This window comes from Agelaius tricolor, unplaced genomic scaffold (genome assembly GCF_023055355.1).
Source record: "Agelaius tricolor isolate 1412-34295 unplaced genomic scaffold, bAgeTri1.0.p SCAF_6, whole genome shotgun sequence".
NCBI classification, from domain to species: Eukaryota; Metazoa; Chordata; class Aves; order Passeriformes; family Icteridae; genus Agelaius; species Agelaius tricolor.
The window spans coordinates 14,314,849-14,337,957 of record NW_027269266.1 but is presented as its reverse complement, the minus strand read 5'-3'; the positions used below and the strand labels follow the sequence as shown (position 1 = coordinate 14,337,957).

The following is a 23,109-nucleotide window of genomic DNA, read 5'->3' as shown; positions in this document are numbered from 1 at the left end:
CCATCCAAGCCATGAGCAGCCAGTTTGTCCTGGAGACGCTGTGGGAAATGGTGTCAAAGTCTTTACTAATGTCCAGGTAGAAACATCCACAGCTTCTCTCTCATCTACTAAGTGGGTCTCCTTGTCATGGAAGGAGATCAGGCTGGTCAAGCAGGACTTGCCTTCACAAACCCATCCTGGCTGGGCCTGATCCCCTGGTTTCATGTGTCACATGTTAGCACACAAGATGATGCGTTCCATGACCTTCCCTGGCACCAAGGTCAGGCTGACAGGCTGGTATTCCCTGGATCCTGCATTTGGCCCTTCTTATAGAATGGTGTCTAGCACATTTGCTAAGTTAATGCCATCAGTGAAGTCGTGATGCTCGTGTTGGTGCCAAGTATACACCTACTATCTTTTTCCCCCCAGATCTTGTCTAACAGGCTAACTAGGATCCCTTATACCAGACAGGTTTTCAAACTTCTCCAGAAGAGTGACCAAGTCTTTGCCATATCAGAGCAGCTTGGAAAGGTCAAGTCAGATTGGCAATGCTCCAGGTCAACATGAAGAATTTAAACCAAAGAGCTGAGCTGTATGTGCACAGCCTCCTGTACTGGGTGTAGTAAACAATCACATGGCAGGTCACTCCAGACCCAGGCATTACAGCTTGAAAGACAACTGTAACTACAGAAAACACAGATGCAGCTGGGCAGGTTTTTGCTCTGGCTGCTATGAGAAAGCCATTCCATTGCCTCCACCTCAGAAAAGTGCTCCCTCACCACACTGTGATTACTCATGTGAAGCCTCTGTGTTTGTGCTCAACCGGAAACCAAAGCCAAATTAATTTTTTCCTATAAAACCAAGCACAATTTCCATCTGTAAAATTAGGCTCCAGTAACAATATAACACACTAGTCCCTCACCTAACTTTTCATGAGTGTTTTTTCCAGTGAAGAGGATACAAAGCTAGAAAAAATACCAAGTGGCTACTAATCAGGCTTAGCTATCCAGGGATTTAGCTTAGAGTCATTCTGGAGAACATGCACAGTGAACTGAAAAACAGTATGGAAACAGAAAGCGTCTGGACTCAGAAGAGTCACAGGACTTTCTTCCTTAGAACTATCAAATTGTATCTTATTTCACAGACAGCTGCTCTTTTTTGCAAACTCCAGAATTGAGTAATTGACCTGGCAATGGCGCAGTTCTGTGCTTCTAGGCAATACTTCTTTCATGAAAAAGAATGCCATTTTGAGAATTTGTTCATCCTCATGCTTTATTAACAGGAAAATATTCACAATTGATACAGGCACAGGGAAGGAGACTCTGGAGATCCCAAAGCATTTCACAACAGTCTATCACAGCAATTGTACAGCCGATTTAAGAAAGGCAGTTGAAGCATTTGAGCAGAAACACTTCAAAGCAAATAGCTGAGCTGGTATGTGTGCATTATCTGTATCCAGTTTAATTCTACAAAATTAGTCTGCAGAGGTTCATTTATAAGCAAGGATTAGTTTCAGGCAAGACCAACCAGGACAGAAACTACAAGCAAGTGACCTTGTTAAACACTTCTTAAAAGCTTTACAAAGCACTGATTGTTCACAGCCTTTAGCAAACAGTTCATGTATCAGGTGACTCAATAGCTTTCAGCATAGTGCCTTCAGTCCAAGCAGCAAATAGTACAGTGGGTTAACACCTTTTATGCTAGTATCAAACATTTAGGCTTTTTCCATGGTTAGCCATACTAGTGGCAAACGAGAATTTAACAATAATCACTTCACACACACTGCAGCTCTCAAATATTTAAGAAAAGATGTGCTTAGTATAAGAGGGCATCCAATGCTTGGGAAAATCTGTAGATTCAGTTCTTTTCTCAGCCATTTCTTAAAAGGTAGTCATAATCCCAGCATCTCTGAATACTTAACATAAAAAAAAAAGCTTATCTACAGCAATTTAATTTCCTCCTACTTTCCTGTTTCAGTGGCAGGTACTTTTTAAATACTTCACACAGCTTTTAGCATTGTTTAGTTCTCAGCACACGTTAACCTCACATGCGTTTTTGATAGGTTTCTTACTAAGAGGGCCCTTCCATATGCACTGGAATCTTCTCCCTGCTGACATACTTTTGATAAAACCATTGTGCTGCCATTTCACAAGGATGTTTAGAAACCACAACCCTAAAAAAACAGTAAGAGTTAGCAGGGCTGGGAAGGGAGAGAGCAGGGACCATAAGAAGCATTTTCTTTCATTTATTTGGTCTAAGGTGTACCACCAACAGGATGCTGGTTGACTAAGGTTTTTAATTCACTGGCTGCACTGAAAAACGTTTTAGGTTGCATCCTGTGCTATTTGTTTACAAAACATCTCAAAGAGACATAGGACAAAGCCCAGTGAAGATCTGACTGAATTTCAGTAAGAGCACAAGAGAGTGGATACTGGGCTTTTAACAACTCCCTCAAGCCCATTTCAGAACAGCACTGTAAGGGTGAAATAACTGAGTCCTGTCCCTGCCTGCACTGGCATTAAGATGGCACACACCTGGTTATGCAGCAAGCCACTTCCAGATTAAACACAGCAGACACTTTTGGCTGAGTTAGCATACAATCAGGCCAATGACCAGGTACAAGGCAGGCAGCAGCAACAATGCTTCCCCCCCACAGAAGCAAGCAGGCAGGGTGAAGCTTCAGCCAGGGAAACACAGGCTGCCACAGAGAGGGATAGACCTATTCTTTCCTGTCATCTATTTCCATGTGCTCAATGCAGAAACTCCAGTAATACTGCAGTCACAGTTCAAGTCAGGTCAGCTCACTCATTCAACTGCCTTGGCTGGGAAGGAGTTTGGCTTGAGCAGGTAGTGGCAGCATGTGAACCCCTCTCCCCTTCCACACAGCACATGAAATTATATCCTGCAAGGCTATGAAAACAAATGAACTCACTGCATGTGTTAAGTAAAATACCACCTCCCAAATGGCACTTCTAACTAGATTTCCTTCTCAGAAACAGAATCCTTCTCTCTACCCCTTTCTCAAGCACAGCTTCAGATCTTAAAATCTTAATAATTAATTCCTGCTTTAAATCAAATATAATTCCAGCATTCTTGACACAGGAACTATTTTATTTTGATCATGATCTTTATCACAAAGCACGTTTCATAAATATTAGAAAGAAAAAAGCCTTACCATTTTCTCTCACAATAAAGAAGTCAACAAAAACTATCCAACTCAATAATAAGAGATACAATAATGCCTCCTCCAACATTGTCAGTCCTCTATTAAAAAAGAAAAGAGATTACCTGGGAGATATGGTTGATGGAGGACTCCATCCTCCGTAGCTGGGACGCTTGGATGTCCAGCAGTTGTAATACATTGTTGGCCAGTGCATTGATCTGATAAGCAACACTGGCTAGAGACTGAGTTGTGTAGGCTTTGGTCTCTTCTAATGCTTTCCTTTTATCTGGAGCCTGTAAAGCAAAACAACAAGACATCTGGTTTAGGCCAGGAAGTGGATGGGGAAAAAGGACAGGAACAAAAATTACAACCTGCATTTGGAAGAATCTGTAATCAAGAAGGTCTGGCTGAGCAGCCAAAGTACTCGATCTGCATGAGATTTTTAAAAATCTCAATCATACAGAGGTGAGAAAGTGTTTGAAAAATATTTAACAATAATAAATTTAGATGCCAAGAAACAATTCATTCAGTAGGAAAAACAACATTACCATGATTTGTTGGAGTTGATTTTTTAAAGCCTGTTCAATCCCTCATTTCTCAAAAAGCCTCCAAATCCCCATGACCACTGAAATGCTCCTTTTGCCATTTCTTATGAGGTCATGCAGCCCCGGCTAATTAAGACAGAAAAATATTTTCCCACAGTCGGGTGTCCCCTATTCCACATGCCATCTACAAAGCCCACCCTCCAGCTATGCTGGCTACTACTCCCACAGACCAGAAGAAGGATGAGCAGAGCATCAGGATGGCGTGCACAGAGGCCTCCTGCATACAGGAGTACTTGTGAAATTATCCCTCCTCACACAAAAGCTTAATAAACTTTCCTTGACAGTTGAGAAAGTTCATCACTTACTGAGAAGACACCTATTTTGAGGTATCAGAAGGGAATATATGCTTTCCCCTGAAGGGTAAAAAACAGGGGAAGGGTAACCTTCCCACTGAAATCCCATCTTGCTAAGGTAAAGTCCTCAATTTGTCCTGAGAGACAGCTCCCTAGTCAGAGGGCAGGTTACTGCCCAAGATGAGGAAATGTTCACATGACTTGAGTTGCATGGCCCAAGTAAGTTCCTCCTCTCTGACAGGATGGGAGATACCAACAGCACCTCTACCATGAAAACACACACACAAAACCTCTTTTGAAGTACTCCCTGTATCACACCTTAGGAGATGGCAGTGGAGGCCATGTATTTCATCTGTTACCCAATTTGCAAGCTGCAGCTATCCAGAATTTCCTTCCACTTGCAATAGAGATGCACCGCATAAGGAAGTTTGGCGTACACAATGACTCAGTGCTAATTTCTTCCCAATTTTATTTATTTGTGGAACAAACAGTAGACCTCAGCAACCAATAGAAAAAGTCCATATTAATAGCCCCTTCTAATTAGACTTCTATTTTTATTGTTGATTTCTTTGAATAACACTCTACACGCATTGTACGCAAGAGTTACAATGTTAAGCACAAAGCAAGGAAACAAAGACACTCCATTAGCATTCAACTGAGCCCTATGTTTCCCAGTTTCCAAACATTCATTCATTTTTCAGTCCTGTCTCTTATTTTTAAGAAGAAAACCAGAAGACAAGCTGTTCATATACATTATAAAAGTTGTATCATTACCTAAATACTGCAACATGTTATGCTATGCTACATTTTGTTTATATATTACTTAAACACTGGTGAGTTCCCCCCAGTCCAGGAATTTTGGTCATATTCATGACTAACATTCCTAGCAATGTTTGACACTTATTGGTGACACTTGACACTTGGTTAATGCCATCCTTAAAATGGAATTCACATACAGATGCCTTCTAAAATGTGAAGCAGCAAGAATGGTTCAACGTAATCTGCTGCCAAAAGGCAAAACAGCTAAGGTACACTAAGGACAGACTATGTAAAACTCCATTTTTTAGTATTTCCAAATGCAAACAAGGTTACCTTTCATCTAAAAAAAGAATTGACATTTCTAGCTGTCAGGAAAAATTAGTAAAAGTCACTTTGCTTCTTCAGAAAACATAACCTGCAAAACAACTACTAAAGGTTCAAGAAACAAATTTCTGAAAGTTGGCTTTCCAAAGTGGCATTTTAAACTTCAACTCACAACTAGCAGTGACTTTAAAAACATTGTCCTACTGAACTACAGCCTAAAGAAAACAACCAATAATTTTACTTGAACTTCTACCACTGTGGAAAATGGTAAAAATGCAGGTAGCAGATCAATGGTGTCTGAAATAAAAGGTTAACTGAACTAGATACAACCAATAAAGCAGCAGTCAACATTAGTGTAACTTCATATAAACTCAAGTGGAGATCTGCAGCCTTTACTCAAGCAGTTTTCTTATTATGAAGTTTCAATTAAATACTATTAGTCTAGACACCAAGAGGTGACAAAGCCACAGCACTCCATTACTGAGTGTTGTCAAAGAAGAAAACTTCGGTGAATAACAAGTTTCTTTTCATCTGTAATGATTCGTTGATTAAACGTCTTGCTCTCATTTGCCTAAGCACCAAACGTTTTAGTTATTTGCTCAAATTACTACTTTGGCAGCAGGATTAAATGAACAGAGTTGAGATGTGGAATGCATTTCGTGTCCTGTAAGAACTAGATCAGGAACATTTTCAAGCTTTGCAGATAATTCAGGCAATTTCAGTTTGCCGATGAACAGTTTAGATTAGAACTAACTTGACATCCAGTCCTTTGCATTATTTTAATGCGAACTGCTGGCACCCACAAGATATAAGCTAAAAGCTTCACAGACAGCAAAGGCAGGAGGGTAGAGGGAGAAGCCAAGAACTGTGTGACAGAAACAGGATGGAGCAGAGAGTTCCAATGTTCTTCAACTGTTACTCTCACATCTCTTTTTAAGCAAAAACTGAAAGCAGACTAGAAGACAGCACACGTGTTTACATTCAATGTAATACATAAGCACGAGTTAACTACTCAATTTTGAGACAACACAATACAGAGATTGTCATCTGACTTCTTTCCTAATGGCTCAGAATTACTTTGCAATCTAGTATTAAAAGCTTCAAAGAAATTGTTTTTTCACCAGTTGTCCTTGATATAAACAAAAATTTGATCCCCTTTGGTAGTAAAGTGGATATTCTTTACAGAACATCATAACTTTTGAAGTTTCCCTCCTGTAAACTCCTACCTGTATCCCCAGTTCACCTCTAACAGCCATGTGACTATGACAAAATTGCTGTTTGAAACTGCCTTCACATAACTAGATTTAATACTAAAGAAATTTTAAAAGAAAACCTCTCATATCATTTCATGAGGTACATAAAGAGAGTTAAAACTGCATGGTACTCCACACTGCATACCATGTATTTTTGTCAAATTAAACTTCTTCCTTGAAGAGTTTACATAAATACTATTGTAAAGTCAAAACTGGTTCTGCAGCCAAGCAATTGACACAATAAAAACAGAGTAGAAGCTTAATTACTGAGTCTTCAGTTCAGTGACATGTCAAGGTCAAATGATGAGGAACCTCTCCATCACTCCACAGCTGATCTTTGCAAGTCTCATCTTCCCCCTCTCCAAACCGCCACCCACACAGGCACATCCCCACAACACTGTGTGTGCATTGTTCAAGCCATCTGCCCTCCCACCTCCCTCTCTCTCAGCTAATTCCCACCATGTGCCAGTTCATACAGCACACAGCATGTACAGGCTCCCTCTACAAATCTCATCAGCTCACACTGAAAAATCATCTTCAGAAGTCAAACTTTCCCCTGCAAACACACCAGTCCATCCCCTCAGTACCTGCTGTCCAACCTCTCTTCTCCCTCTTTCAACTTCAGTTCCATACCCTCTACTTGAAACTCCCTGTAAGATAAATTCTCCACCAGAACAACTGGTTCCATTTGACAAAGGTCAGAAAGCAGCTTATCAGATCACACCAAAGCTGGCTGGCCTAGCAAAAGCAAATCAAAATGCCTCCTTAGTATGTGGCACAGGTTGCTCCACATTTCTCATCTTCAAGCTGTTGGAATATGTGCAAATTCAAGCACAGAAAAACTCATCCAGGATAAACTACTAACAGAGAACTGCCCTAAAATAGCCCAATAACCAGTAAGTGAAACAGCTCTAAAGTACTGAGTGCTCAATAGCTGTTCAGATGCTTGGAGTTCTGTTGCTGGGCTTGATCACTCTCAGTAATCAAGCTACAAGAACAACTTTATACTCAGTTCTATTTGCCTCTGCTGTCACTGCTTATGCACCTTTAAAATGCAACACTGCAATACATTTGCATTTGTTTCACGAGCAAACAGAAGAAAATTGTTCAGTTTTATGCTTTGGTCTTTTTGAAAAAGAATTCTACCTATCATTAGTTGATTAAAGATAAAATTAGGATTACTACAATCAGTTGCCACAGGAATTCAGCAGTCTCTATCATGCATCACAGAATGCATTCACAGAATGCAACTATGCAAAGTCATCAATACATTCATTAGTATTCTCTTTTGTTCATCTCATCATGTATCTATCTTTGGTATTTACAAAATGCTTTCTGATAACACAAGCACTACAGTCCAGGTTTCCAAGTCCTGTTTTCTTCACTAAGGTCTTGCCATTCTAGCTCAGAGATCCGTATCAACCACTCAGACAAAATTTTTATCCTATGGGCTTATGTTAACTTCAACCTATAGCAACTAATTTTTCAAGTCAATAGGAAATACTTTTACAGAATGGTGAAGAAGTACATTCTGGAAGTGGCTTGGAGACTCCTAGACATCAGTACTTTAACCTGCCTGAGAAATACCTGGGGACACTTCAAAATGGAAGGAATGGATTTCTGAAAAGTGGTTTCCACATTCAGAAAACAGGAACACACCTCCCCTAAAGCGATGGCTTGTAACATTATGTGGAGCTTCAGATGTATGAGTCTGAAGCTGCAGCTTCACTGATCTGATAAAGTTTTTAACAAATCAAAGCTGGTCTTGAGGGCTTATTTGTTACTTCTGACTGCTAATTGCAAAAAGCTTGGACATCTCTAAACTATTCACAATATATGTTCTTAGACCAAGTATTTCACATCTAAGCAGTAGTAATGTGTTTCTAAAAGGTTTAAATATGCCATATACACTAGACTGGACTTTTGGCTCAGGATCTAAATGTAATTTACGTTGAATACCATGTCCCAAGATTACTGCAAATAACTGAGGAGATACATACTGAAATAAGTAGGTACCCCACAGATACAGGTTCTCCCTTATCTGTTTTTCATAGAGCTTGTCAGACTGCTTTGTAAACACACTGCACCACAGTAGACTTTTTGGCTGTTATGGATGGTTATTACCTCAGAGTATCAGTTATACATTAAAGGAAAGAGAAACACTGACAAGTCACAGCAGCAAGTGCCACAAGTTTCTATACTCTGAAGAACCTTCAGGAGCCAAACACCTACCTGGAAGCCATCTAAGAAGATTACACAGACTGTGGTTATTAGTAGCAGGTACTCAGCAGGGAGCATTCAGGGTTTTTATCACCACAGATACAGCCTTAAGGGATATATGATACAGCATTCCAAAGTGGCATGGGAAACTAAGGTTTCAAAATTTACAAAAGAGGTTGCTTTAAATTGCTTTACATTACATATGCCATGCAGGTTAGAAATAGCAGTATCAATCAGTATGTCAATTGTCTCCTGCAACAGGTTTACAGTACTTGTTCCATACAGCAATTCCATTGAAGAAATTCTCTCTGCAATGCATTAGGCTAGGCAATACTTCAAGGGGATGGATGATGTGCTGAGTACATGGCAATATGCACAGAGTTATATCTGGCCTGGAATTTACCTGCCTACAACTTGGACTGTTCTTCACTGATCAGCAGCCCAATTCCCCCACTAAAAAGTGAAGCAAGCCACCAGAAGGGTTAGCTCAGAAGTTCAAACTTAACCCTTGTCCAACGTATTAGGACAAGAGACATCCTCCCACAGCACCAGATAAGGCTGTAGAGAGTCACCAGTACACTTCACCTTATGTCTCTGATCAACTTAAGCAGATCACTATCCATATTCTTGTTACTGAAACCCCTTGCTCTGCCATTCATATCATTATTATCATCAGTAAAAACAACTGTGGGAAATTTAAAAAGCAAGCTTTGTGGGGACAAAGAACAGGAAGGGACTTAGTCCAAGTACAGCCTGTTAAAATGACAGGACCAACCCAGCCTCCATACGAAGCAGCACTAGAGCCAAAAGCCACACACATTCCAGACCACTGGCAAATCTCAAGTAAAATTCTGCATCACAGAGATCAGTACTAAAGTTCATGCAATACAAAAATGTTCAAGGGTTTTACTAAAGTGATTTTTATCACAACTTGTCATGTTGTTGTAGTTTTCCACCATTCCTGAATTTGTGTCATTTATGCAAGTAAAAGCTCAAGATTTTAATTACCCCACAGCCTGCAAGATATTAATAGCAACATATTGCAGTCACTGAACATGTCCACCTCCTGTCCAAGGCCTCTCCAGGGGGCTGGCAGTCAATCCTTCACTGACAGTGAAAACAAGAAATAGAATAGACTATTGAGCACACTTCTCTCTTCACATAGTGAGAAGTAGTGTCAAATAGAAATATCAAAGCTCTCAATCACTTAAGTAACTAATTGTTCCAGGAGTATGGAGGAATCTGAAAGCCACGTAAGGTACAGAAGGATGCCTAACCATTAAGAGCAAGACACCCAAGACACCTCTCACTATGGAAACCCCAAAACCAGCACAATTAAAATTCTTTCAAGTTCATTCAGTAAACAGTAATTCTTTGCATCTACTAAGGCAGAAATCCTCAATAAACACAGCAAAGCTAGCATCTACCATTCAACTCCAGGGAATTTCCTTCCAGCATCTAAGACAGAAAAACCCACTGGTATGAAATAATGCCTTGTCTGTTGAGTTTCTCCAGATAAGATGAAGTAACTCAGCTATACAAAACGCAGAGAAACTGGAAGAACTTGAAATCTCTTCTCCCCAGGTAAAGACCTTGCACAATAAGCTGGAATTCATTCAAGGCACCAGAAGATGAGATGATCACCACCACCACTACACTGCAGTCCACAAACAAGATTTCAGTCTGTTTCTTTTTAGAAACACTATCTTGACAAAAAACATTGACTAGTCAGCTTCTCTATCTCAAGGGTCAAGACACACACCAAATTACTGTTTAACAAACACATACAGCAGTGTAACCAGCAGTGCCTGTAATTCCCAAACTCTGTTTCAGACAAGCCCTTCCCCCAAATCCTGTATGCAGGAGACAATCAGCTAGAAGCAAATCCTTCATTTCCATCAATAATATTCCCCTGACCAGTCCTGAATAGCCTTGATAGCAAATTAGCATTTCTATGGGCTGAGACAAAATTTAGTCGATCTCACTGTGTCCCTGATTTTCTTTTATTCGAAAGAAAGTTGTTTTCCATTCTGTTGATTAACTATAAATAGAAGAGTCTCAATTTTTTAAATTATCCTCTTTTTTGAGGAAGGTAGAGGGAGAAAAGCTTCTTTATTAAGAGGGGAAGTTAATTCTAATAGAAAGTTTAAGCAACATATATCATTCATATATATATACACACACACACATACACACTTAAACAATAAATAAATTTTAAAAACAACAACTGAGGAATTCCATTTTAATCCAGGCTGCAAACATTATAGCAAGAAATAAATCTCTCCAGTAGGAATGTGATTTATAAAGCAATGCAGACTCTGACAGATGGAGCCTGGGAAGGTACATGCCAGCTGCTCTGTTAGTAGCATTTTCTGCCCAATGCAACAAATAAGGTTCATTGGCTCTGGACTAAGCCACTCCTCTTATTAAAAACTTACATATATATATTATTTATATACAATATATAAAAATACTGTTGAAAATGTAATTTTCAGTTCTTCTGCCAAATCAAATCAAAGAGACATTTCAGTAACTATGTTGGCAGAATACATTGTTACTGTCAGTTGTCACAGTCTGTCTATACAACCATAACTGCATGCCACACTGAACTCAAGTGACAGGAACAGACATGCCCATGTGTCATTTTCACACAACCCTTGTACACTCAATTAGTAAGGCTTCAAGGCTGCACACACAGCCAGGGTAAGAAATTTGGTCTAAGTCTTACATTGTGTTTTACATGATTTAGACAATATAAGCTTCAGTACAGAAACCATATTATTTCCTTCCTGTAAAGCACAGTCCAATAGCTGCACATACAGTTGCTCCAAAACTATGCCTTGAACTTTCTTGCAGTGTCTGATTTGCCTTATGACATCAAACACAACTTTCTTCAGAGCAGACATAAAACAGGCTCTGACATCAGAGATATCAGCCAGAGCTCCACAGTGTTTGATTCATCATCCCTAGATGTACTTAAATGATGGGCAGATGTGGCACCTAGGACATGGTTTGCTAATGGACTTGGCAATGCTGGGTTAATGACTGGACTTGATGGCCTTAAAGTCCTTCTCCAATCTAAATAATTCTATAATTCTGTGATTCTAATGCCACCCTTGGACTGTCAGACAGAAAAAGAAATCCTTGGCACTTCCGTAGCAGTCTTCTTCCTTCAACACCAAAAAAGCAACCCAAGGCTTTGGAGCATATGATTATTTTGGCACACCAGACAGCAGATAACAGCAAATTAGAGAACTTACAGTGCATAGAGAAACAAATAGAATGTCTCTCAAATATTGATTTTATTTTTGTAATAGGGCTTGAAATTAAAATGGCTTTCTGTTTACTTTCTTAAGTGATGGTACCCATCCTCAAACATAGCTCATCTAGCAAGACATGCTCCTTGATACATCAGAGACTTATTTTTCCCTCTTTTTTTTTTGGTGAGAATAAGAAGAAAACACTTCAGTATTTATTAGTTACTTCAATATCCTCTCTGTGATATAGTGGCAGCAACATAGAAACAAACTCAAGTTTCTCCAAATGGAGAGAAAAATCAGAACTTGACAGACTTTAATATCATGCAAGCCTTTGAATCCAGATAGCTCAGTCACCTGCTTTGGGGCACAGCTCCTCAGTTCACTCTGTGTGTAAAAGTTTCATTATGACTGAAACAATGTTTGCTGCTATGGATTTTGCTTTACTCTTCACTTTACTCTTCACTTTACTCTCAAGGACTGGTGACTGCTGACATGAAGTCTTTTATTTCTGTTCTGACAAATCAAACTGAGGGTCTAAACCCAGAATACAGCAAATCTTTATCTGAAGACAAGTAACCTGCTAAAATTTGATGGCTTCACAGGTATGCTTCAAATACCTTTTTTTTTTTTTTTTTGGCCCAGATTCTCACTCTCTAGTCCTCCCTACCTTATATGCAGGCCTGGAATCATACTGGATAGCATTGAGCAAGAAAGGTTAAAACAACGAGATTTAGCAAAAGGATCAAATTACAGTCTCATCACAGCATGTCCTGGTATCACACATTATTATCAAAGACATTCTAACACATTGAGCATCAGCATCCACTAAAGGATTGGCCCAAAAACAAGGAGGCTCAAAGCTACACTCTGCATTGCAACAGGTTCCTCCCCATGGAGATGTGAGATGTTGCAGGACAACAAAGCAGCAAGGGAAGTGGGAAAGGAGAGCACAGAAAGTCATTAGCAGGCCTGTCCAGCTCCAGGGAGAATCTCAAGGCAACAAAATGTAGAGCCACGAGTTCCACTGGCTTTGAGACAATCAGCAAGTTTCTGGATTGCACGTGTTCCTAATTCAGGAACAGTTCTCATGTTTAAGGGAGTCACTTTAGACACACAGCTGCTGCCCAGATTTTACAGTTCAGGCAGTTCCCAAACATCACAGTATTTTTAAAACAAAGAAAACAATGGCCATTATAGGATCAAATTCTCTACTCATGTTTTGTATCACTTCACTGCTGACTATTTAGTGTCTTGAAGATGAATATACTCAGTCCAGCAGAAAATCATCACATATCTCACCATACTTAGCAGTGTACTTAGACCAGAAACTAGTGGATTCCCACAGTTTTGTAGCAGCTTATGTCCCAGCACAAGGCATATTCTCACATAGGACACAGGTTATACCGTGATCTCATGGCAATAAAGTAATGGACTGCAATACAAGGAATGATTGTTTTTATAAGAATTTGCATGTAATTGGAAAAAATCAACCTAGTTTCTGTTTCTATCTGATCACATAAACAAATACTACTCAGACTTTGATGCACTCCTGAACCTGCTGGTATGATTTTTATTCGATAGTGGCTGTAAGCACACTACAGCCAGCTTCTGTTTACATAATTATTTTTATTATGTTAAAATTTTATCCTACAGTTAGCAGCAACATTCCAAAACCTTACACACAGAAGCTCACTTACATAGTGAGTTATTTAAATTGCAACAAGTAGAAATTTATCTCCTCTAAAAACCACACACAACAGAGCAAAACAGATGGCTCAGGAGAAAGGAGGAGAGGCAGTAGGAAGGGCGAGTCAATTTGGCAAGTCGTATCTTTCTCCATCAAAAAAGTGAACAGAAGAATAGATAACCAGAACTAAATAAATATGGTAATATCTACATCCAGTATTAGGTAAAACCTAACTTACAGAAACCAACAGAAGAAAGCAAGCAAATTCTTTAATAGGAAATACAGCATCAAGTTCAGGAGTGAGGGAATTGCTTTGTTTGGCTTTTCTAAACACAGTCCTTGGTGAGACAATTGCTGTGCTATTAGCTACTACAGCAGTAGTTCGAGTAGCTTTCCCTAGAAATACAGCTGCAATGCCTCTTGCAGACACAATTACAGGAAAGTTTCCTCATCAGTGTTGAAGTTGCACTGGTGGTTTTAAGATGCACCTTCACATTATTTTAAAGATAGCTTCCCCTTCATGTACAACGTAGAGGGCAGATTTAAGCATATGCAGGAGGTGCAGAGTCATACAGGTGACAGTAGAGCTGCATTTCCATGCAACCAGATGCATAAGAACAGCATATCCACATCACTCTTGTCTCCCCCCCTGCCAGCAGTAAAACAAAACCTGAACTATTCTCTTTCAGCACTTGTCATAGGGCCATCTCCTCTGTCATCAGCTTCAGTGGCCTTATTACAGCTGCAGAGGAGCCGTGCTCAGTGAAACAGTCCCCTGACAAGAGGAACACATCACCACAGCTGTGTATCCACCCATATCCACACTGCCACTACCTCTGCACCTGTACAGCCTGGAGGAAGCTGGGCTAAAGCACAGGAGAGGCCACGTGAGGACATGCACAGCACTGGAGCAGCATGTGGGATGGTGGATCTGTCATTTCCAACTGCTTCAAAGCTTGGGATGGCCTCTCTACACTGCAAGAGGCAGAAGTTACTACTTCTGCCAAGAAAATTTTATGCCCATTAAGTCTGCTGGTCAGGCTCACTATCAGAGCTAAGATTCTCACTATGATACTTGCAGACACTCACACAGTGTAAGTCCAGGACTGCAACACTTACATTTCATAAGCCCTGTTCAAAACTCTAATTTAAAACAGCAAGAAGTGGCTGTGTCAGTAAAGAAAAAAAAAATGCAGCTGTACATGCTCTTGGTTTTACTGAAGAATACACAGTATTTACATGTAAATTAAATCCTGGATGGGGGACAGAGAAGAAAAAACTTTTTCTACAAAAAGAAATGACATTCAGGACCAAAACCAGCCTAAACACTGAAGATATGTCCAAAGCAGAACTGGAGACTGGTCTTTTTACCACCTCCCCTCCCCACCAGCTCTTGGGTTAGGGAACTGCTTTTCAGCTTCCTCCCTTGTTGTTTTTCAAAGGAAACTGCAAATTTTCAAGCACAAAAAACCAAACAGACTGACAACAAACATGCTTTCTGTTCAACAACCAGAGAAATTAATTTTGCTATTCACAAAAAGAGAATTTTCTTATCATAATGGATCGCCACATTTTTGCACTCTTTATACTTAAATGATGATGCATTTTTCTTAACTTTCACAATGGTTGTTTGCATTTAGTCATTTTCTGAGGAGGCAAGGAGCTTAAATGAGTACCTTTGCTCATTATTTATGTTCTCTATTTGCATAACTCCTGCACAACTGCTCCATTAAACACCTCTTCCCCTCCAAGGCCAATTTTAAAAAGCCTCCTGCTTTATGAGACTGACAAGTATGACTCACAGTATTCCCCACATTCATTCCCCCAGGCCTCGTGGGATGTTATGCAGCCAGTAAAAGTACCTGTTCCAGTTCATACTCCCCCACGCCCACTGCTGCTGCAGTAAGCCCTTACAGCAATCTGGGGAAAAAGTAAAGCTATTTCTCTCTGCTGTAGGCAGGAAACAAATAGTAACAGTATTTGCTTTTCATATTGTCCTTCTCAGCACCACAGTTAGCAAGAGAGAGCGGCTGAACACAATGAAGGAAGTCACACGCTCTCTTCCCCACTCTTCCCGTGCTCTTATTCCCACCAGAAATTTGGGAGTTTCTCAAGACCCTCAAACTGCTTTTCAACAATCCTTCAAACCATTCCCATTTTCTATCAGCAAGGCAGAAAGTTATCCAACATAGATTATCTACTCTTAAAGTTCCTTCCATGCCCAAGGAACACATTTAAATACTCCATACATATGACATTCAGGACCAAAACCAGCAACTTCTCTCTCCAGCAGAGAAGCAAAAATCAACAGGTACCATACGCCTGCGTACTTGGCTTCTATCCCCAGTAAACAAGCTTCTCTCATAATTACAAAAGTATCTTCCTCAGTCTCTGAACAGTCAATATTCATTCACTGCAGAGTACTAAGAGCTGATTTTACAGTTTCTGTTGATGGACAGTAGGTTTTCAAAGAGGGAATGTGTGCTAGAAAGCTTTCCACTGACTGTTATCATTCTCCACTGGTTAAAGGACAGACTGATAAAGAAGAATGAAATACACATTTAGAAATGACAGTCACTTCTGAAGAGATACAAAATTTCATACAAAGTAAGCTGCCTTGTATGAGCCCAAGCTCCAAATACATCTATGGCAACAACTATTTCTCTAACATTCAAAGTTAAAGACACCTTGGAAATTAGATTAAAAATCTGTTGCCATTTAAGCCAAATCCCAGGACTACTGTGGCAACCACATCATTTCAGTGCTGGGAGAACATATGGTGTGCTGCAGCAGGAAACACACCCACGGTATTTGAAGAGAGCCCTTGTAGAGCCAAGCACTTCCAAACCAGACGCATATTTTATCGAATGCAGCTAAAGCCAGGAGTTTGCATCATAGAAACAATAGCTCCTCCCAGAGATTCAGAAATCCTGCAAGTCAGACAGCCAAGCAAAAGCTGAACAATCCCCAGCCAGGTCTCAAAGATCTTGCCAACGTAACTGCGTTGATCCACTCTATCTCTACTTGTTAGCCTGATACTCTCTGGACCTTGACTGAAACACCATCCAAGCCACCTGCCACGAGGCTTCTCAGTGGAAACCTTGCAGGTTACAACCATATTTTATAAAACCCTTTAAGGATCAGGTCCATCTCTGCTTTGTGGACACACACACATATTAAGAGAACACCATTCCTCCTGCCACGTTCACTTTCCTTCACTGTTAAGAGAACCAAAGCCCTCCAAGCAGAGGAGTTTCATTATGACCATTTTACTCCTTAGACTCAAAAGGGTAACAAAAGGATCAGTTTCCTGAAGAAGACAGGTTTCTCATAAAGGAAAGGTCTGGCTGCATATAAATATAAGAGGTCTCATAAGAATTTTACTAATAGGGAGAATCATGTCAGTTCCATTCCACATTGTCTTTCCAGCTGCATTCCATTTCCTCTGTACCCTGGTCATCATGGCTTCCTTACATAGTTAGAAACTACTGCAGAGATAAGGCTTTAGTCTCAACTCTGTGCCAACAAAGATAATTTTAAAAAGAAATGTGTATAAATGTCTTTGGTAGCTGCAGATTTCAAATTGCTAACAAAACCATGCTAGTAGAAACTGTTTGTCAGAAAGGCATAATGAAAAATAGCTACATAATATAAGTTGCAAGGCAGTAAAAAATGCAGTTAAATAATAGAAAGAGATTAATTAAAATAAATAGGCAAGGGAGAATAGGCTTTCAGATCAGATCTGAAATGAGAAAGTCAACAACATGAAAGTGAGACAAAAGGTCTAATAAGCAATCTGCAGCAAGCACAAGACTTGAGCAGGGAGAGAGAAATCAGCAAATTCACATGAAGATCCCAGCCTAGGAGAAGCACATGCAAAGAGAGAAACATCACTAGTAATATTTAGTGACATAAGAGCAAACAACATTACTAGGTATGTGAAAAAACAAGCCATGGCATGGCATTCTGCAGCTACTTAGATGTTCATGCAGTAATCTGATGCACCTGCCTGGACACTTTGTTCTTCTCTTGCCTATTTTTTTTATGCAGATGTTTTCTTATCATGGGCTTCAGAAAACGCAGAACTATTGCATGAGGACCACAGCTCAAGTATTAACTTGTAGCACACCTGCTACAACAAAGTTAAATAAGATGCACAGCTGACAATGATTGCTGCAGGACAAATACTGCTTGGCAGATTTGCTGACCCCAAAGTACAACAAGGAGATCAGAAAATGAAAGTGAAGATATGCATCTGGTAAAAGATTATCCATGCAAAAAAAAAGAGCCACAAAAAACCCCACACTTGCCTGATAAGGCATAGCTTATAAAAAGTATTCTCATGTGAAACTGGTGTGAAAGTAGCCAACAGAGCTACTTTCAATTCTACTTTCAAGAGCTACTTCAATTCTTTTCGAAGAATTGTTATGCTTCAAGTGGTAAACAAACATTTTTTTTCTTGGAACTATTTATAACTTTAAGACCACCCAGTAAGAACATTACGTTCAGCTCTAAGGATGTCAAACCAACATTTGTTTTAGTAAGGCTCCTCTGTGTGAGTTCTGAGAGGTCTTCCTGCTCTTAACAAAAGTAGGAATGGTACCATATTTTATTCCTATTTGTCTTTGAGGTTACAATAAGGTTAGGACAGGGATGCAGAGTCTCTTCCTCATGAGTTCTTTAATTATACATCACTACAGTATCAGAGCTTTCTTGCACATGAAGCAGCGTGCTTGCACTTTAACTTCTGCTGTATAAGGAGCATACAGAATTAATTATTTTGGGCTCAGAGAGGGAGGGATGACACTGTCACAAATATATCTGCTATAAGAAACATGAGAAAGATGCAATCTCATTGTATAAGTGACACCTTTACTGTTCTTTCAGAAGATACATCATCTCTGGAGGTTATGAAGAGGCTTTATCATAGGGGAGGCTGAAATGAAGGGAAGTTTTGATTTCCAGATACTTTTTCAGTTTGCAGAACCCCAGCACATATTTTTAATTATGCGAGAAGCTTGTTTTCTAAACCTATTTGATCTGGAACCTTTGACAAGAATATTATTAAAAATAAAGTCCCCTTTTAAGTAGTCTTCTTCAGAGTTAAACTAACTTGCATCTTTAGCTCAGCCAGCAGGTTACCTATGAATTCCAACTCATGTCAATGCAAACTGCTGAATTTTAGAAGTTGCACCAGAAAATGCTATACTTATGCTTCACTCCAAGTTGAAAGTCTCAAGCAGGACTCCCCACCTTTCCTTTTCTTCTGAACTATCGGCATCATAGTAACAAATATACATTCTGCAAAGCAAGCATGCAGGGCTCCTGTTAACAGCATTAAGGGCTTGCATAAGTAATGAGCAACACTATTAGCACAGTCTCAAGAAAAGGTGGCATCTACACTCTTATTAATTAACCCACGGAAAGTAACGCATTCCCTCTAAAATCAGGAGGAAGATTTTAGAGTTCTGTGTTCATCTGCTACCTACAAAATTGATTCTTTCAAGAGCCCACCTGGTAGAAATGCTGTATATTCTATTTCAATACCTGGCAGTAAGCTGATGAAACACTTGACTGAGCCTACCTTCAGCACCATCAGGACACACTGACAGGCTGGGGGTGCAGGAGGAAAGGCACCTGCAGTGCCATCTTACTCAGAGCTGTGTTCAGGAGCACACTGAGACCTATTCTCCACAGCACCCTGGTCTTGGCTCTCAAGGGCTCTCTGCAAGTTTTGAGGTGCAAAGGGCTATTTCTGCAACCCACAGCAGACACCAAGTCTGTCACAAAAAGGGAGGAACCAGACTGAGGCACGGTATCTACCATTTCAAATTCTGCAGTTACTTCCCTTTACATAGGGATCAGGGGAGTGAGGATCACTCTGACCAAGCCCAACCGCCTCTGTCACCAGTGCTCAGATTTGGGACTGGGGTGGGAGAACAGCATCAAAGGAACACCACACTAGGGAACACAGATGCTAAAGAGAGCAAGAATGCTCAGGTAGTTATGAACAAGCCTGGACACTGAGTAAGCAGCGTCCCACAAGCAATTTCCTACCGTGCAACAATAAAAACCACACTACACTCCTTTAGACTCCAAGTCACTAAATAAGGACTGAAGACAAGCAGAGAGAGCAAGATATCCCCTTATCCCTCAAGGCTGCCTTGCTATGCCAGGACTGACTTTGTCCACACAGCTGCCACCCCACCGTTCTGTAGCTAAGCAAGATTTCGGTCACCAGAAATGTCAAACACAGACTGCTTTCACCAATGAGAAATAGAGCAGCATCTTCTCAAGCCTCTGCCAAGACCCACCAACACACAGACAAACAGTGCTGTGAGCCTTATGTAACTCCTGACGTTGGCAAAGCAAAAAAATTAGAATCTCAAGGCTCTTATGAGAGGTGATACGTTAAATTCTTAACAAGTAATTGCTGCTAATGAATTCAATGATGGTTTCAGGTGCATATTTTCCTGAAAGAGTCATTACACTGCCTCTGTGCATACTGTCTCTGTGTTTCTGTGGATACTCACTTTTTGCTGGGTTGCAGTATAACAGAGGCAGTCTGGAAAGGGGTGGGGTGGCAGGGGGAACAGCACTGCAAGTCTACACAATCAGGTTCTGTTCCCAAATCTGACAAGATGTCCCTATATGACCTTCCATGAGCCAGATACAAATTCCATGCCTCCACTTATGCTTTTGTAAAATGAAGACACTTCAAAATGCCAAACAAAAACACTGGGAAGTTGCATCGGTTCTTTTGTTTCAGAGTTCAGGCTTTTTTCTTCTGTTAAACTTCGATTAGATACTAACAGGAACTTTGCCCTCAGAAGTAGAACACTTCCTTCTTGTACTCAGCCTGCTCCTGTACTCTTACTTTCATTATAATTGCCTTCATTCTCCACTTCATGAGACCTTCCCAAGGCTCATCTATTTTCTCTTTACCAGAAGAGCTACTTACTGTAACAACCTCCCAGAGAACCAGGGGAAGTATTAGATTGTTGCCCCACTTAATCACACTTCTTTCTTCCTTCCAACAATTCCATAGGACTGTGCAAAGCAAGAGCAGCACAGGGAGCAAGGATCACACTCGGCATACACTGACTGCAGACACCCTGCAAGCTTCTTCCTTCCAATGATGCCCAAACAGAAGGGGGTGGAGAGCACTCCCCTTGTGCAAGAAACAGTTCACACCTGTAAAAGCTTATCCCAATCCACTTTACTGCACCTGATTAAGGTAGCACTTAAGAAAAATGGAGCAGGAATAGCAGACAACACCCCTCTGGTTTCTCAAACCAAATATACCAAAATTAATGGAAACATTTCAAATTTGGAAAAGCTCATCTCATATAATCTACCTTCTCTGGACACAAATCAGACATACAACACCCTGGGATTCATCTTCTTTAAATTCAGTGTAATCACTTGCTGATTCAGTGAAATTGAGCTACAGTCTTATTGCTGCCTATGAGTTAAAGCTTTATTTTCCAAAACACAAAGACACTTGCACAGGAGACCTACACGAGGCACAGAAGAGCTATAAGCCTAACCCACCAACCTGCACCTATATTATTATTCTAAAAAAAAAAAACAAACCAAAACCACATACAGAACATCCAGTGTCTTCTATACTGCTGGCAAACATTTGCTTAAACTACCTTAAAAAGAACATTATTTCAAAGTACAATGCAACACCTTTTTTAAAAGAATATTATTTAAACCTACAAAGCATAAGAGATACATTTGTATTTTATCTCATTGCTCTCTAATTTTGAACTATATTTGGTGTTACAGAAAGCAAACCTAATTTGCTTTTTTTGTTAAATGTTCCAAATTTAGCAAGAAAACTCATGGAAGAAAAAATATTACTGTATTTACTCTCAAACTAATTAACCTACGAACATAAAAGCATGCAAGTTCTAACAGCACATAAAGGATTTGTATTAGTGACAATTTAAGAAGTTTATCCTTTTAGAGCAGCTCATTTCCTGAATTAGACATTCTGAGTAAACTTCTTTGTACCGAACTAAGTTAAGCCACTTTCCATGTGCCAGGCAATGAAATTGAGTGTCTGACCAGCTACCACTGTTTAATGAAAAGCCACAAAAAAAGGTTCATTAGTGTTGGAAAGGAAATATCTACATTATAGAAGTGTTGAACATCCAACTTATCAAGCAAAAATAGTTCCTCTATGCATCTTGGAAGATAACACAAATATTTATGAAACTTTCTGCATGCAACACTTCTGCTCAATGCCACACATTTACTTTTCTACCAAATGGAGACATATTTGAATTTTTTTGCAATAGCAGTTAAACTGAAATCTGTCCGTGCTTTTGCCTGTTTTACCCAGAATAGCTTGTTAATTCACCGTTCAGTTTCCACATACCAGTCAGAAGCTACAGAAGGAAGTAACATGACACAAAAACACACATTTAGGCAACACAGCACTTACTTCCTTAAAAGGTCTCTCAATTTATTTTTCTAAAGCTGCTAAATCTACCCACTTGAGACTATCAAGATGAGAATTTATACAAGGATGCAAGCTATTTGTTTAGAGATTCTCACAGTCGTATTAAAATTATATTTGAGCTTAAAAACAAAAATTACAAACGGATCTTCACAAGTGGTTTAGAAGCTTGAGACTGACAAAAACTATGTATATCTGCATATGTATAAACAAGGTAATAAGGAACACTTGATTTAGACAGCAGGAGAGTTGTAAGCAGTGTTTTATAGCACAGAGAGGCCTCCCTGGGATACACCAGTCAACTGAAGTTGTTCAAAAGGAAGTCATCAGTGGAGTAACACTGCACAAGCTGATTTCTTGTGTCATTCTAATGCTTCATAAGCTAGTTATTGTAAATAAGTTCCTTAAAACACCAAAATAACTCAATACAGCTAGAAAAATTACTAGTAGATCTCTATGGAAGTTATCAGCTGAAGAATCATAACTACAACTGCAAATGCTTTAACTCCTTGTTATTTCTGCATTTAGCAGCACTGATCAAGTTAATACTGTCTAGGACACTAGAACTCCTCACTAGCATCTTCAGCTTTATGCTACAGATTTTCAGATAGCCTTTTGGTTACAAGCACATCAATAGGACTAGTCCCAGAATATACCTGCAGGCAAAAGGATTTGGGGAAGACATCAACTATGGGAACTTACATTTTGAAAATATTTTTTTCAAAATTAATACATCTATATATAAGAAAAATGATTCCAGGAGGTAAAAATATGCCTTAAAGATTTAAGGTTCAAAACCTGCTCTTAAAACCATTCAGAGTTCAAGCCTCTGACCTAAAACAGGGATCTAATTTTCTACCTGCTTGTTATAGAAGCTAGAAGCTTCCAACCAGAAACATCACGGATTTATATACTGTCGGAGATTAAATACACCAATGTACTTATAATGCCCTTTTCCTTCTATTCAAAGCCAAAATCACCACCAAAACATCACAATGTTCTTCAGTTACTATTTCTACATTTGGTTTTCTTTACTTTTTTCTGTCTCCCTTTTTCTCCCATCCCCCTCAAGACTGCCACCACACTGCACTTTGCT

At 39.7% G+C, this 23,109-nt stretch overlaps 1 protein-coding gene across 5 annotated transcripts in view; it reads right to left on the bottom strand.

Moving 5' to 3' along the window:
- Nucleotides 1-23,109, bottom strand: part of ABI1 (abl interactor 1) — a 77,331-nt gene that overhangs the window by 50,886 nt on the left and 3,336 nt on the right. For all 5 annotated transcript variants that reach the window (XM_071428778.1, XM_071428774.1, XM_071428776.1 and 2 more), the window contains exon 2: nt 3,268-3,435. In XM_071428778.1, the coding sequence (XP_071284879.1) occupies nt 3,268-3,435 (168 nt within the window). The remainder of the gene's footprint in view (nt 1-3,267; nt 3,436-23,109) is intronic.